The sequence below is a fragment of the Sander vitreus genome, chromosome 12 (assembly GCF_031162955.1).
Source record: "Sander vitreus isolate 19-12246 chromosome 12, sanVit1, whole genome shotgun sequence".
In the NCBI taxonomy this organism is placed as follows: domain Eukaryota; kingdom Metazoa; phylum Chordata; class Actinopteri; order Perciformes; family Percidae; genus Sander; species Sander vitreus.
The window spans coordinates 17,837,424-17,854,142 of NC_135866.1; the positions used below are offsets into that span (position 1 = coordinate 17,837,424).

The following is a 16,719-nucleotide window of genomic DNA, read 5'->3' on the forward strand; positions in this document are numbered from 1 at the left end:
CATATAACAACAGGAAAGGAAGAGAGGCATGTCAAAGGGCACTTGTCTTGAGTCCCTCATGTTTTAAACCCAATCAAGCAGCTCTGTTATAGCACAGCCCCAGGTCTCGTCTCCTCATTCTTGCAGCGGTAACAAAGATGGAGTGAAAACATGGCTAGAGCCTTTGTTCTCCATTGAAGACAAGTACACTTTTAAAAGGTTACGGTTAGTTTGATTTCTATCTCTCCACTGGTGTGGTAAGTCTGGCGGAAAAAGTTGGTTTCGGGGCCAACAGGTTGACAGCTACCTGGGTGGTGTTACAGACTAGCTGGGCCTGGGGCCCCTGCTGGCGCCACGCCACACAACTACTGTAATTACCTCTGAGGGGGAGAAAAAACTGAGTTTGCACCTGTGACAGACATGCTCTGATTAATAGGCGAGACTTATATCCCTTCCTCGCCTTTGCTGTTTGGCTGACTACCTCTCCCTGTCAAGATTTAAGATCTAAACCTTCTGGAGCCCACAGTGTTTAATCTGTAAATGTGATGCTGCTGTGGTCCTTGAGGATGATTTTTACCTCTGATTCCTCTGATCCAGGAGGAGGTTCTGTCTGTTGGAAAAACCTTTTACTCGGATACTTTCCTATCAGAAAAATACTGATTCTAAACATTAGTAGCACACATCTTAGTGAGAGAACCATTTGTTAAAAAAAAAAAAAATAGACCTCTTAATTCAATTTAACATTTCCTAATCAGTGGTTTGTAATTCTTTGTCTGGAGTAGAAGCGGAAAATGTAACACTAATTTACTTAATTTATCTTGATGGATGGAAAGAGACAGTGGAATCACCTGTATGTTACACTACTGTATGCTTTTAACAAAATGATGAAGTGATAGCCGAGTGTGTCTCTTTCTTACTCTGACAGTTTCACTCCCTCCTCCACCCACACTAACAACTGGAGAAGCTATTCTGTTTCATGTACATCAGACATGGTGGTGTTATCTGCAGGGGTTGAGTGAGACTGCCCTCTCTCCTATACTAGCTTTTTTCCAGGATGGGTGCAATGCTGCCCTTGCCCTGCATTAGTCTGCTCACGGAGACACCACAACAAAAACAAACCCTGAAACTCCAGACCCCTCCATGCCATTAGGAGCTCTGGGTTGTGCGGGACGAATAATAGAGCCTTTCGATACAGTCTAAATAAAAAAAAAAGCAAGGAGGCCTGGCATGGCTTTCAATGCCAGAGGAGGAAACGATTTCAATGCAGCTGTTTTTACAGAGGCCACATCTGGTCGAATTCCCAGCCAAACAGGAGGTTGAGGTTAGTTCAACTCATTGGTATGGGAGGAATGGCAAGGCAAGGATAATGGTTAGAGAATAGGGCTGCATGATATGAGAAAAATATCTAATTGCGATTATTTTGACTGATATGATTCACGATATTGGAGGGAATGTTTGTAACATTATTCTCATTTTCATTGAAAATTACCAACATTGAAAGAAAGACAAAAATTTGTTTCTTTAGTCTGTAGGATACGATTTGTAGGCCAGGACATCTCTGCAGCACCACAATACTTAATTCAGAATGGTTTGACACATATTTTGCCATTAACAAATATTGCGATTTGGACATTGCACTAGTCCATATTGCGATTTCGATACAATTGTGATTCATTGTGCAGCCCTATTAGAGAATTGGTTGAAGTAGTGAAAAAGAGAGAAATAGTGGTTTAAATGTGGTCATCAAATGTGGAAATTACACTCAACAATCAAAGGTCCTGTGTTTTCCACATGTGTTTTCACTTCCTGGCTAAGTAGAACTCTGCTTAGATTGAAGGTGGACGGAGCTATGCCGAGAATGACTCCATGCACTGATAAGAATTATAAAGGTGTAACTAGTAAGAAAGATGTCAATCAAACACAGCCTGCACACTCCCACACACACTCCTGAGAAGAGTTCATCATCCAAAATAACTGAAATCAGCTGTGTGGCTGTACCATTGGAGGTACAGTGTCTCTTAAGGCAGAATTACGATGCATGGTCACTGGTGAGTGAACAACATTTAGAATGAAACAGACAAACTGTTTTAAAAGGATTGCATTGTTGTTTGTGGTTTGCAAATGCTTGATACAACAGAAATGACAGATTCATTCAAGAATTGAGAGAGACATTTGACTTTACCTCGTACGTAGAGATTGGCAGGAGCGGAGTAACGGGTCCCAGCACTGTTCATGGCAACGCATTCATATTTCCCTTGGTCGGACTCCTCGCTGTTCTCAATTTGCAGAGCTCCTGTGTAGATGATTAAAAATGTAGCTGTCTTGACAGTTGTGGAATATGAGATGTAATTTGGCATGAAACCACGGCAGATATCTGTACAGTGACCCGCTAGAGAGCTTGTAGTCAGCAGTCTGACACAGTTCATGCATAATTAAGTGTCCCTCTGACATGGACACAGTTTTGTCATGAAAATGCTTAAGGCAAATGAAACTGCTAACAGAATATTTGCCTAGTCGTGTTACAGAAAAAAAAAGACCATGACTGAGGGTCAATTAATCATCTAAATAACATGTCACAAACATCAAAGTCTGATTAGGCCTTCTGCTTATGGAAATAACTGACAATCCAAAGTGTTTGTGTCATGGAGGGTTATTTATCTCAGCAAGATATTAGAACAAGGCAAAGCTATACTGCCGAATAAACACAACAAAAGCAGGAGAATGAATAATATCTAATAGTAATATATAAAGAACTAATCAACTTACTGCTTAATATCGACAAATGTGCAATCTTTTTTTACCAAAGGATATTATTTACAGTTATGGGCCTCAAGAGGAATGCTACTCTAAATAAGTATTCTGAGGTTTTGAGCTGAGAGTAAATCATGTTTTCAGATATCCTAATGGTTAAAATTAAAAACCATGACCATAACCAAAATGAGTGAGTAAAATGTAAACTGATGACTCAGCTGTTTGTCAAAGTCACTATTTTCTTGATGGCCTAAGATTTTGCTGCAAAGCAACTGCCAGTGCAGGTACCTTTTCTTCAATCTTTGTTGAGTACGCATTTAGCAGTGAAGTCATAATTGTGTTCTTCCATTACTGACTATTTCACCATGCCTCCCTGAAGCCCTCAAGGGAAACACTCCTCTGCCAGATGGCTTCGATTAGTTTTCACAATCCCAAAAAGCTGTAGTCATCAGACAGAAGGCTAACATGTTGTTTCTAACAAAGCATGAAAGCCCAGGAGACTTGTCTTTGTGTGGTCATTTTGACACTCCATGTCCATTACCATCATATAATCGCTCCTAATGAATTGCAAATGGCGAGTTGTAATTTGACAAATTGAAAAAGAGACCTAAAATAGCTAAATGTACCTGCATCCAACAATTAAAAAAAATAATACATATTTAAAAACAAAACTACTTCTTTGAGCAATACATATGTATGCCACAAGCGACTGATGACATTTACCACATCTCCAAAACAGCATGGTACTAGCATGAAAGGAAGCCAGCCACCATGCAGTTTGAAAATGCCAAAAATACTCAGCATAGGATGATTTCAGGATACATTTTTTTCACATCATGCAGTATGAGATGAATGCAACAAACAGGTTCACCACCAACCAAAGGGGACTCAAATCAGGACAAGACCAAAAAAGAGAGACGTGAAACAGGGCGGGGCAGTAACGTGATAATACCACCTCAGATCTCATGACAACATATCTCTCCAAGGTGTTTGCTCTGCACACTGAGCTCATCGCTGCCTGATTCAGCACTGACATGCACTTGCATATTAATGCTGGTGTCACCAATCTGTCAATCTGCCCATTCTCCCACGGGAGAAAACAGTTTGAGTACTACAGGAATGTAGAAGGTTACTGCTTTGGCAGTTGTCAGAGGTGCAACACTAAACCCCTTCAGTGCTGCCTTAACTCCTAAAGAGATCAACATTGAATTGAATATGGGCTGTATTAGGAGCCATGGACGCACAGACAGTGAGACAGACAGCTGGTAGCTCCAAATGTATTCAGCGTGCCCCAGACGTCCACTATTTACCTCACTGTTGTTGAACGGAAATCATGGTTTCACTCAGGGGAAAAGCATGATTACCATAAAAATGGGTTGAAGTTTCCACCTTAACAATCTCGACCAGGCATCCTGTTCCCATGCTGGGCCATGCTGCATAGGCTATATGCAAAAGAAGCTATTTCAGTTTACACTGAGGCTGCATAGAGGAGGCAGGTAGATCCCCTTGTGGCCACAGTGGCCTTAAGTTTAAAATGCAACTCCTCTGCCCTTTATGCTGAAAAGCCAGAGTAGAGGCTGAAGCCAAAAAAAGAATTCTCTGTGAATGTGTGTGTGTGTTGTGTGTTCATAAATATGGTTCATTTCTAACAGTAAAGAAGAAGCCTTGAAAAAAATAATTTACAGAATAACACCTTGGATTTGCTTTTGCATTTGCATTTCCCATTCTCCTGACATGACAGGGTTGGTAATCATTTGTTTGTTATGGAGCAGACAGCAGACAGGACATGGTGTGAAGAGACGAAGGGGGAAGTTGAAGAGGGTGGGTTGGCACTAACAGCGTGGATGAACCTGGTGATGTGGCGTTTGGGGGGAATGCAGGGGTCTGATGTGGACGTGAGGGAATGGTGTGGAAGTGATATATTCCATCACACTTATCATCCTTACCTCTAATTGGTGTACCACCTAGGTGGGAGTAATTTCGATGCAAACAGGGTTGAGAGATTAGTTAGTAATCCACTTATATCAGTGGGAGAGAAAAACATGGCTTTTGACAGGCCACAGATAAAAAGGAAGAAAAAAACTGATACAGAGTAGAAGCCAATGACAGTAAATGCAATGTGACAAAGTGTACTTAATCAATGCTAAGAAACAAGTATACATTTTGGACTGTAAATGTTGTCTGTAAATGACCAAGAAAAACAACAGCATTTAAGAAGGATCCGTTCTCTCAGGAGAACATTTTGAAATATCATGCCGCTACTTTTGTAGTTGCAGACAACAGCTACAGCCACATTTTTGCTTGCTTCATAGTAGCATTAAAATAGTATGCAGTTTAAGCAGATTTTACTATTAAGCTTTCTCATTTAAAATGGCCTTACTCTTTGTACAGACTGCATTTGTGCTGAAAGCAGTTAGTAAAATGGGCAAGAGAAATTAATAAAATTGGTACACAATAAATAGAATGATGCACAGAAAAACGTATTCAGGTCAGAGGTATTAAATTGAAAAGAAGTTAGTATCTCTACAGAGTGAATGATTTGGATGGTGTGAAAAGACAGACTAAATGTGTCTGTGTGCTCACTAAAAATCGAGCGATGCAATAAGAGGAACTGGGTCTGCCTTTTCTGTTAAACTGTGGCAGCAAATGAATGCATTTTTTTTCTGCCATTGTAAAATTGGCCTCATTTCAGGTCATATGCTGTAATGTAAATCCTGATATGGCAGCAGATAAAAAAAAAGGGTTTAATAAGAAAAGGGTGGTGGATAAAAAGAATTGTTAGTCTGAGGGCATTACATATCAGCATATTTCCAGGCACTCTCACTATTTGTAAGAAAGAAAACTAATTAAAAGTTTGTTGCTAGAAGTAAAAAAAAAGAATCACGGTTTTAGGCACAGTTTTAACCTTGTTATAAAAAAGCATGATCAAACAATTAAGTAGTTTTGTTATTATCTAATTTGTGAGAAATCTGTATCTAATTGGGGTCGTGATTGTGTTAGGGCCTCATTTAAATGGACAGTCCAAGTGAACATGCTCCAGTGACCTGTATTCGCCTTCCGCTGGGCAGCTCTAGTGCCAGGCTTTTTCTGGAGTAGCTCTCATCTTTAATCTTTGGGGCCTCAGACCTGCAGCCTGGCCTGACACTCTAAGTGAGGTAGATTAAGTAAGGAGTCACAAGACTGAATCTGGTCAAAAGCCACTAATCTTTCCACCTTGCACCTTTTCCATCTGATCCAGGTCAGACAATCACTGTTTATTTATCAAGTGGACTGCTACTGTGAACAAAGAAAACCTCATCATTTTGCAAGGTTGAATCCGAGCTAGTGCATCATCGGCTGGCCTCATTGTCACCCAACTGCATCTCTAAGAGGGGATTAAAGAGTATTTAATGTGGTGAGAAAAATTCTCTTTCTGTACTTTGGATGGTTACAAGCTCATACATCACTGTCAAAGATTGCAGAAATTCAGGAACAACTTCATTCCAACTTCTGTGTAAGTTTATAAGTGGCTGCAGCTGTGAGGAAAAAAAATTCTGTAAGAACTCCGCTAACTAATCAATGTGACAACTTTGAATCAAACTTTCATGTCCTTTGTGATGAAAGAGAATACATGAAGTCATACATGACTACAAAGACATTTTGTGTTTTCACATCATCCTCATGTCTAACATGTCTCATGTCTGCCGGTGTTTGATGGTATATTGTACTCTACAACTTTCCTTAGCTATATTCACATTATCAGTATGTCATGTAAAGTTACACCTTGAAGAAATAAAATCAGATCAAATCAAATTGTACCTGAACGAAGCTGTTTAATGCGCCCGTTGCTGCTGCTAATGTCCACAGGAAGCATGTCCTTGAACCAGGATATTTCGGGGTCCGGGTTTCCGCTGGCGGCACACAGCATGGTGGCAGTTCTGGTCTTTTCAACCACCTTCAGCTGAGGACCCATATCGATGGTGGGAAAGCCATGGGGGATCTGGTTCTCTGAAAATTTAGAAGGACAGATTTTTTGTATATCCAGAGCCACAAAAAACAAAAACATAGGGATAAAGCAAACAAACAAACAAACAAACAAACAAGAAGAGTAAAAACATGTTTACAAAAAGATTCTGACAAAATAGGCTCTCAATTGCTGTGAGAGGCATTGAGTGCTTTAAAGCTGTTGAGTTGGCAAGGCCAAAGAAAAGGATGAAAGAGAGGAAATACATTTCAGGTGCTACAGGCCGAACAGTATTCAGAAAGCACACACACACAAAAGTTAGTGCAAGAGCAGAATATACTACAGGGAACTGAAGATCTGGTATGATTTGGATTTTAAATTTGGTAGAAAAAAATCTGATTGATTATCATAGCAGCCTTATTACCCAGCACGGGGAGTCCCAGGTTTAGACTGAGAAAGGATTGCAATCTGTCTCTGGGCACCCATGCATAAATGAGCTGCCTTAGGCTTAGCAAGCTAAACAAACCTATTTGAATAATCCAACTCATCATTATAAAGGCAACAGCATATCCATGACAACAGATAAAGTATAATCCTTAAAGCACAATTTGGTATTCTAATGTATAAGGTTGTTCTAAAATATATACTGACATCATATCATAAGATTAGCAAAATATGAACAATAAATAGTCCTGGGCTATTTCAGACTCAGCTTTGGCGTATCGGATTCCAAATGTCATCAGGAAGAGGTGCATCCCAGCATACAGTATCTGACATTTAACACTTACAGTATGTGTTTCTATTATGGAAAACCTACAGTCTAGTCATGAGAGGAAACAACTACCTTACAAAGGTAGACAAACTAGGAACACTTAGGCAATTGTTAACCTCTGAGTTCTCTCTCTCTCTTATTCAGATTAAACCAGGTAGAGTTTTGACAATGTTTGTTGGTGGCAAAACAGTAACATAATTATTATCTTTAAAAAAATGACCCAAATGATTTACGTGTTTTGTAATGGTTTCTGCAATCCACATTTGGTCTCTTTAATAAAAAAAATAAAGCTGCACAAAAACTATCATTGGCATGGCCTAATTGTGCTGCAAATCCTAAATCAGACCCAACTCCCACCTGCCCTCATAATAAACTCTAATTTAACCTCTGGACAGCGTTAATAAGGAGAAAACATGATGGCCCTTGAGAGGTCTTATTATCAGCTTGCTCTTAAAACTTGTAATCTCTTTTATCGTTTTCCTCATATGTAGATTTGTCCCTGAGGCCAGAGTGCTAAAAGGAAATCCGGAGAACAGTGCTAATGATTGTAACTCCTGTCTTTGGTTCACCATGAGAAGATACCTAACTGTAGGTTAAGCAAATGATAGTTGGTCTAAAGGGATGAACACAATTAATACAAGACAGAGATTTGCCTTTTTAAGAAAGATGAGGAAATACATGTTCATCACAGGATTACAATGTCACTAAAGTAAAACGGAATGGTCTACTAAAAATGAACTAATGAATAAATGTATTCAGGAGAATCTGTGTCATGATAGGTGAGGAGAACAAAAACAAGTTGTCTTTGCCCTCAACATTTATTCTCAAACTAACGCCCTGGACTGGTCAACCATGTAAGACTGTGATTGAGAGAGAGCCAGCATTCTCTGCAAACTTCCCTAATTAATTAAGACACGAAAGTTGTTGTTCACTCTGGACTCATCAGACACAAAACAAATATCTTCTGTAACAGTGTCCATTGTGAGCTGAGTAACAAGTGAGACAAGGTTGTCTCACATCAGTCATCAGCTATGAGAAGAACAATACACAGTAATCTCCTGTATGTAGGAATACCCAAACTATAAGCATTTAGTGGCAAGAAGTGATTCTCCAGGACCCAATAAATGCACCTTTAAAAATCTACTACTGACTCATTTGTTCCGTACTTTATTTACTCAAAGTATTATTGGTGCACTTTTTCTACTTTCTTAAGCAGACATTTATAACGTGGACCGATGTTTTGATTTGATTGTCTCTAATATTACATCAGCAAGAAGTCTGTCTAACTTAAGATCAAGCCTAAGGGATGCATATAATTGGATTTTTCCTCTTCACTTGGCTTGTCTCAGTCAAAAATCCATATGTAAACGTATATGGCTGGAGCACGAATAGGTGCATGGGTGTTGTACTTTGTTCTGATCCCCAGCAGAGCAGTTAATCCTGCTTTCACCCTTGTGTTTGGCCTGTAGCCCGGATCGTCTCATATTCAGATTTAGTTGACAGATCTCTGCATGGCCTCTTATCTTTGTGGTGGGGCTTACTTCCTGTCTAACGATACAGGAGTTGTTTTCAGACATCCAAACTGAAATCAGGATACCTCTACAATACAGACAACTACAGCACAATGAAAAAATACTGGACAATTTGTCATTGTATGAATAACAGTAGCGTCCTGTGTTCCTCTATGGTTTGCTCTGTCTAACCTTCAAAGAGAAAGAGGAGAGAGAGAGAGAGAGAGAGAGAGAGAGAGAGAGAGAGAGAGAGAGAGAGAGAGAGAGAGAGAGAGAGAGAGAGAGAGAGAGAGAGAGAGAGAGAGAGGAAACTTGTAGATACACACCCAACATAATGTTAAAGCTGCTGTCATTTTCTGAATTACAGTTTATTTAGAAGAAACAAAAATGTCAAAAGATTTGGTGGCAAAAAATAATACACTCAATACCTCTGCTATTCTCATTTTAAGGTGCAATGTGAGGTAACCATTATTTATACCAAACCTAGAGAGAGCTGAACTCCAGTCTCACCTACGTACAGTTTACTAAGAACATGTTCATAATGGCTACAGATCACCTGAGAGGACGACCCTTTGTGCCTGCTGACATGGACCCAATTTTTGGATCCCCCCGCCCCCAAAAATGCCTTTCATAAATGTATTTTGTATACACATATTTAATCAATTAATTTTAGTAAATTTGTTAGTTTTATTGCTCAGGAGTAATCTTTAAAGAAAATGTAAATGTTTAACGACCTTGTCTTTGCACACATGATGAAATTGATGAAGAACAAAGACAAAAACCTTGTGAATATAGAGGTGTATGCACATGTAAATAATCCATTGATTAAGATAAGTTGTGTCCCAACATATTACAAATATCTACCTATATAGTAATCTATAGGTTTCAGTGCTGTAGCCACGAGATGGTGGTTGATCTTCAATCAAGCGTGAAAATGGGGGGAAAAAGTCAGTACATTGAAGTCTATCTACCAGTCCTCTGCTGTGTCCCAATGTTCATGTGTTCATGTTGTACATGCAACACATGGTTGGGCCACCCAAATCACTCCGTGTCCCAGCAAGAAAATGGTGTAGCTTCCTGCTAGGTCTATTATAAAGTATCTATATGATGGACACCAATCGATGCAATGAGGCATGACACTGATCCTATCAATCACACCAAGCAGTTACCCCAGGAATTATACTGTACTATACTGAGTATTGAGAAGTCTGTCATACCATATTGAGGTGAATAGATATTTATGCTATTGTGCTTTGTTGAACTATGCCTTTCAACAAAGAAACTGGAATATTAGCATAGGGTTATTTTCTACCAAACCCTCTTGTATTGCTGCCGATAGAATATTTATGATTAAGATTATTGGCAAAGGTTTCTGGGCTGTGAAAAATGCAAACCACTGGTAAAACAGGGAGAAGGACACAAAAGACTTATTACACGAGTCAGCGGCTCTGTCATATCAGGAAGCACAAACAGAGAATCCTTTAAAAGGCAAACTGCTGCTGTAACGCTTATACATATATGAATCTATCCCCTACATTTTAATGTTTAATGTTTGCATTGCAGGTGATCTGTTATTACAACTGGACATTTTAAGTGGAGTGCACCATGGCTTCATTTGGTGTGTTCATTTTAACATGGGGAATTGTTGAATGAGACTGGCCAGGGTGCTTGCACAGTAAATGTTACACATATGTAGGAGGCAGACTAGCTTCAATGTTATTTCCATAGTGTGTACTGTTACGAGAGCATGATGTAGGTTGGTTACTCTTAGGGTAGTGTAACCAGAAAGAATACAGAAAAGCAGAAATAAAACAAAAACACAATCCCTGGCCAATTTAAACTGTTAACACAAAGGAAAACAAAACCTTCCATGGCCTGTTTGAACCAGGTTAAAGCAAAGATAATACATGTCTGTAATGTTAAGTTAATTGAACAACTTTCAATGTTAATTGAAAGTTCTCTCTACAAACATACTCATCAAGATCTTGTCAAGCTGATAAGGTAAGATTTGAGCCCCGTCTGTCTTTCCGTCTACTCCAACTCCTGTGGCTGGCCTTGTCTGCCAACTTGTCATCTCAGGAAGACAAAGAAGTGCCTTTGTTCAGTCCTCTTTAATTTGAAGGGAAAATAAAATAAATGGGGAAATTTGAAGAGAATCCAATGAAATAGTGCAGGCAATGTAGGTTGATGTTTGTCAAGTTAGAGTGTGTTTTAATTAAAAAGGCCCTCTTGTGCTGAAGTATAATTCATCAAAAAAAGCTCCACTTCTCTGTCTAGTCCAGGCAGGAAAATACGAGTCAGGCTAAAAACCTGTGATAATGTCACACAGGCATTAGTAGATAAATTATGTTGCAATAATAATAAAAAAATAATAAAATACCAATGTCATGCATGACATAACTACCAAACTGGTAATTTATTCTGCATGTATGCAGATTTAACAGTCAGAAATTATGCATGTTGCATGCAAACCGTTGTTCTGCTGCTAATCTAATGTAGCGTAGTAGATGTAACGCCCTGCGTAACGCCCTGCTGTGCCCTACTATGACATGAACTACTACGACTACCATTGTAGTCACTGTTCCATTATCTTTATTGTGACTATTACTACCACTGTTCATCACACCCCCAACCGGCACCGTCAGACACCGCCTACCAAGAGTCTGGGTCGGTCCGAGGTTTCTTCCCGAAAGGGAGTTTTTCCTCGCCACTGTCACAATAGCTACTGCTAATGCTTGCTCTTGAGGGAATTATTGTAATTGTTGGGGCTTTGTAAATTATAGTGTGGTCTAGTCCTACTCTATCTGTAAAGTGTCTCGAGATAACTCTTGTTATGATTTGATACTATAAATAAAACTGAATTGAATTGAGATGTTTCACTCTGAGAAGTCCAATCTGTCTTAAAGCAGAAGGATTTAATGAGACGTATTTGTGAAGTGCTTCTGTGATACAGTTGTTACAACAAAGTAGAAGAAATGCCCTGGTTTAGCAATGAGTAAAGCCAGAGGCAGAAAGGTGTCAGACCTATGCTAAGTAAGCATGAACTGGTTCTACCATGATGTGAAAAATAAGGACCATTGTTCTCTCAACAGCCGTTTATCACGCACAGTGTAATACGGCAATATGAGCAACTTAGCAGATAAACCTGTTTGTAGTGGTTATAGCAGTTTGTTAGAAAAGAGAGGGCAGGAGGGGAAGGCTTTATGTGGTTTTGTGGTTGTACTACTCAATTAGGACAGCAGTGGGGGCCTCAACTATACACACAAGGCATGGGAAAACATTGGCAACATCGTTTGTACAGAGAAAATTACAAATATGGTAATTACTATACAACTATTATGTCAAGGAAGAGTGCCTCTGCTTTAACAGCCACAGGCAGGTGAGGTAAGATTTAGATGAGGGGAGAGAGAGGGAAAAAGTAAAAAGGAGGGGGGAGGGGAGGAGAAGAGGAGGGGGCAGGGGGCAGGGGAGGGGTGCATGCCAACCTCCTGCCAGCTCCAATTACCAGTGTGAGTGGAGCGTGGCAGCTAGGGCGATGGGTCTAATCAGAGCCCTGCTGAAAGAGACCCGTCCCTGTCCTCCTGTCCCACTGAGAGGCTGCTGGAGCTCAATCCCACACTAACATCAGCCAGCGTTTTCCCCTAAACTCAAACACACTCATCTCAATATGGGAAAACACTCCAGACAACCCAGTTCCTTCATAACAGGGGAGCCCTGACACAGTGGCACAAGATACAACAGTTCTACATAAAAACATGCCTGTCTCATTTCAATTTCAGTATGTCCTAGTATCTCCTTCCTTCATACTCTCAAGTGCAAAAAGTGATGAATGGCATGTGCTGCTTTGAATGTTTTAAATGAGAGTTGCACCAGAGAAAGGTCCCTTTACAGGAAACATATTCATGCAAAAACATTGCTACAATGTGAACAGGGGTTGTGTGCATGCTTGCAAGCTGCCCAAACCATATTGCTTCATTCTGTATCAATAGTTAATCTAATTCAGCATCAATGTGTGGCATCAAAATGAAGGTGATAGAGTAAGCCTTTCTTAAGTTCCTTCTCTTATGCATCTGAGCTGATCTCATTTCGAGCAAGAAATAAAAGGCCTTATGATCTCCACATGTGCCTGTTGCCAAGTGATGGATGACAACAATTAAAGGTGATGTCTCCTTTGATAGTGCGAACCAAACGACCACTGTGACAGCAACACAGCCACTTGCCTCATGAAATATTACTGCTCTAAAATCTACCCTTTTAAACATACATCAGTGGACTGTCTTTATAGGTTAAAAAAAACCACACTGGGTTTATGCACTGCTAGAGAATACGTAGGCCGTTTGGATATTTAATTTGCCTGTGTGTGTGGATGTGTAGCATTAAGCTCTTAACTGATGGCTAAATGTTTGAAAGAGGAATCTATTGTGTTACATTTGTGAGAAAACAAAGATTACAGTCTAAGTATTTCCTATGTTTAAAGGGCAACTATTATATAGCATTTCCAGGATTATACTTGCATTTTGTGTTGGTACTAGAACATGTACATGCTTTAATGTTAAAAACTTTATTTTACTCATACTGCCCATGACTGCTGCACCTGTATTCACCCTCTGTATGAGATGCTCTGTAGGAGCGCATGTCTCTTTAAGCCCTCCTCCCGAAAAAGTCCAGTCTGCTCTGATTGGCCAGCATGCTTCCTGGAAACTCTGGAGCCTCCACTCCGTGTTTCACTCATAGACTGTATATAGAATGGACCAACAGATCCCATTGCTCTGGACGGAGACCAGTGAAGGCTATTAGAAGCATTTTTCCGGTGAGCGCCAAGCGTTACTGCACAGCCTCCAACTGAGAGAGACAACGTAAATGTGATGTGAGCAACCTGTCTGAAAGTTGTAAGTCTTCTGGTAGCTGTGCCAAGAGAAATCTCAATCATTCCGAATATTGCAGAGACGGAGAGTGTAGGTATATGTAAGTAGATAACATGGACACAGGCTAAGTATTGCTCACTGAAATGCTAGTTAACATTAGTAATTAAACTTAAACAGCTAACGTAAGTCGAAACTGCCTGCAAGCTTCTCCTGTACTATACGGTAATTCCTCTACTATGCGACAGTAAGTCCCGTGGTTATGACACAATCGTTAGCCTATTTTTACAAAAACGTCTGCTACAGAGCCATAACGTGAGGTACAAGGTAATGGAGCCTTTTATACATTGTCGTGTTTCTTTAGAAATAAACAATGGACAAATAAAGTCTTTAAACACTTCAGATGTAAAGTTATTCGCTGTCAAAGTGACGTCAAAATTAATGGCAGTCAATAAGATGCTAACGGGGGGTGAGTGCTTGTTAGCATCAAAATGGCGCCATAGGAGGTACGCGTTGTGAAGAGAAGCTTACCCCCTTGGGTTTCAGGACTTTGTACAGTGAATCACCAACAAAGGCTTCTAAACCAAATATTAAAGTGACCGGAATTTGGGGAGAAATGACAAGCATTGGCCAAGATTACAGCTATGTTGCGTTAACATGTAGTTGCTTAATAGTTAGCAGTATGCTAACGTTAGATTGTAGTGGAACGAAGCAGCACTTTCTACCGTCAAAAATGGCAGATAAAGGCTTCTGAACCAAACACTACCCAATCTGACCTGTTTCAGCAGTAATGCGACCTGGAAATATGGGGAATTTAACAGCATTGACTGCCCAGATGACATTGTTTACTGCCGTTAGCCATAAAAACTACTATAGTTAGCAGTGAATTAGCCAGTTAGCTAACAGAATATAGCAGTGATTTCTACAGTCAAAAAGGAAATAAAGGCTTTTAAACCAAATACTACATAAACAGAAAATGTTTCAGGAATAATGTGACCAGGAATTAGGGATATATTAATCAGACTGTCAGCCAACATGACATATTTTACTGCCATTGCATGTAGTCATGCGGCCGGCTTAGAGTTGCGTAAGACTTAGCTGAGAGTAAAAAACTGTTGAAACTGGCGTTCAGAATAGTTGGAAATCATGGAAACGTTTTAGCTCACAGGGATTTGTCTACAATACGTTTACCTCATTATATGATATGAAAATCCAACATTATAACATTGTAGATATGACAGAAAACACAGAAAAGCATAATATGTCCCCTTTAAAGCCTTTTAAACGTTCACCTTTCCGCTAGCTCAACCTGTGATGGAAACTAAATATAGTGCAAGAAGTGTTTCCTACGTCTCAACTGGTCTTGAGGCAATCTGGCAGTAAAAGCAGACGAGTCGTCTGCAGAAACAAAGCGCATGGCCTGCAGCTGTTTCTAGCCAAGAACATTGTCGAGACAGACATTTGCATCTGCCTGAGACACAGAAATGTGAGACGTGTCGGCGGCAGCAGGAGGTGCAAACAGATAGCCAAAGCTAAGATCAGTTCAATTGAAATAGCTCTATGAATAGTTAGATCACTGATGGTGTGTAAAACATTCAGCAAGTTCACTTGGAAAATGTTTCACTGCAGAGGATTTATGAGGAGCCGCACAGTGGTTCACTATTTACAGATTTGAACCTGATGGCTTGCATTCTGTGTGGAGTTTGCATTTTCTCTCCATGCCTGTCGGGGCTCCACTGGTTTTTCCCCTTAAAGACATGCAGGATGGGTTAACACACCTACATGCTGTAAGTTGCCAGCCTCCTGCGACACTCAAGGATAATAGAGTATAGCTAATGGATGGCTGGATTCATAATGAACACAACGGTGATGGTGGTATTACACTCTGTTGTTGTTGGACAGTGGTAATGGATACAAATCTAGGGCTAACCAGGTTTTTCAGTAACAATACATGGTTGCAGCTATTGCTTATTAACATTTTCTGTGATTCAGTCAACTTTTACCTTGTATGTCTCTGATAGGTAAAGTACTACTTGCTGGTGTTCCTTCTGAAATCCTGTGACATTCAGGCAACGACAGAAACACCCCACAGAAACACAGGCCTGACTGGTATTCATGTAACTGCCTTGGCGCTTTTGACTTGCAAAACATCAGGGGCAAGGAGTTTTCTCACATTTTCTGCCACAAAGGGCAAGACCCTCCTGCTCCTCAGAGAAATACTAGCTGGCAGAGCTCCCACTGCAGAGGTCTCCTCAGCAGGAATGGCACGGCACACCCCTACATCAAAGACCCAGCAAGGAGGCCATTGATGTAATACTGTTGTAATGACATGAATATGGTGGAAATGCCCATGGTAATGGAGGTAAATGTACAATGTGCATGAAATGTGCATTGAAATAAGTCTTAATATGTTTAAGCCTGTTGTCTCTGGCACACTATCTCTTATACCAGGTGTTATGGCAGTTGCTATGGTGGTAGTGCATCAAACAAACAGTGCTCAGGTTAGATGAACTGCACACACTGACACACCTGCATGCAACGGACCATGACAAAAACACTGTTAATGCCATTGTTAGTACACTCAGTGCTAAATACTAGTTGTCGTATCACAGCGCTGTTATTCTGCGGTTTATCCAAGTATACTTGGAGTAAAAAAAAATGTAATGCATGCCATGACCTTTGAAATAATACACTTTTTTGTCTGGCAGAGCAGAACATTTGGCCTTACTTCCTTGCCTACAGGCAGATAATCAATAACAGTCATCTAATTCCCCCCCAACTCCTTCCTTCCCTCCCTCTTTTTATCATCTCCCTCTTTCCACTTTCCTATTCATCTCTGCGTCTCCCTTTTTCTCCTATCTGATATCATACTTCCACTGTCGTCAGTATGATCTACGACCC

General features: G+C 40.2%; 1 protein-coding gene across 3 annotated transcripts in view; it reads right to left on the reverse strand.

The window, feature by feature from the left end:
• Positions 1-16,719, reverse strand: part of ptprfb (protein tyrosine phosphatase receptor type Fb) — a 180,385-nt gene that overhangs the window by 73,657 nt on the left and 90,009 nt on the right. For all 3 annotated transcript variants that reach the window (XM_078264242.1, XM_078264243.1, XM_078264241.1), the window contains exons 5-6: positions 6,529-6,717; positions 2,162-2,272 (exon numbers count right to left, since the gene is read on the reverse strand). In XM_078264242.1, coding sequence (XP_078120368.1) covers positions 2,162-2,272; positions 6,529-6,717 — 300 coding nt within the window. The remainder of the gene's footprint in view (positions 1-2,161; positions 2,273-6,528; positions 6,718-16,719) is intronic.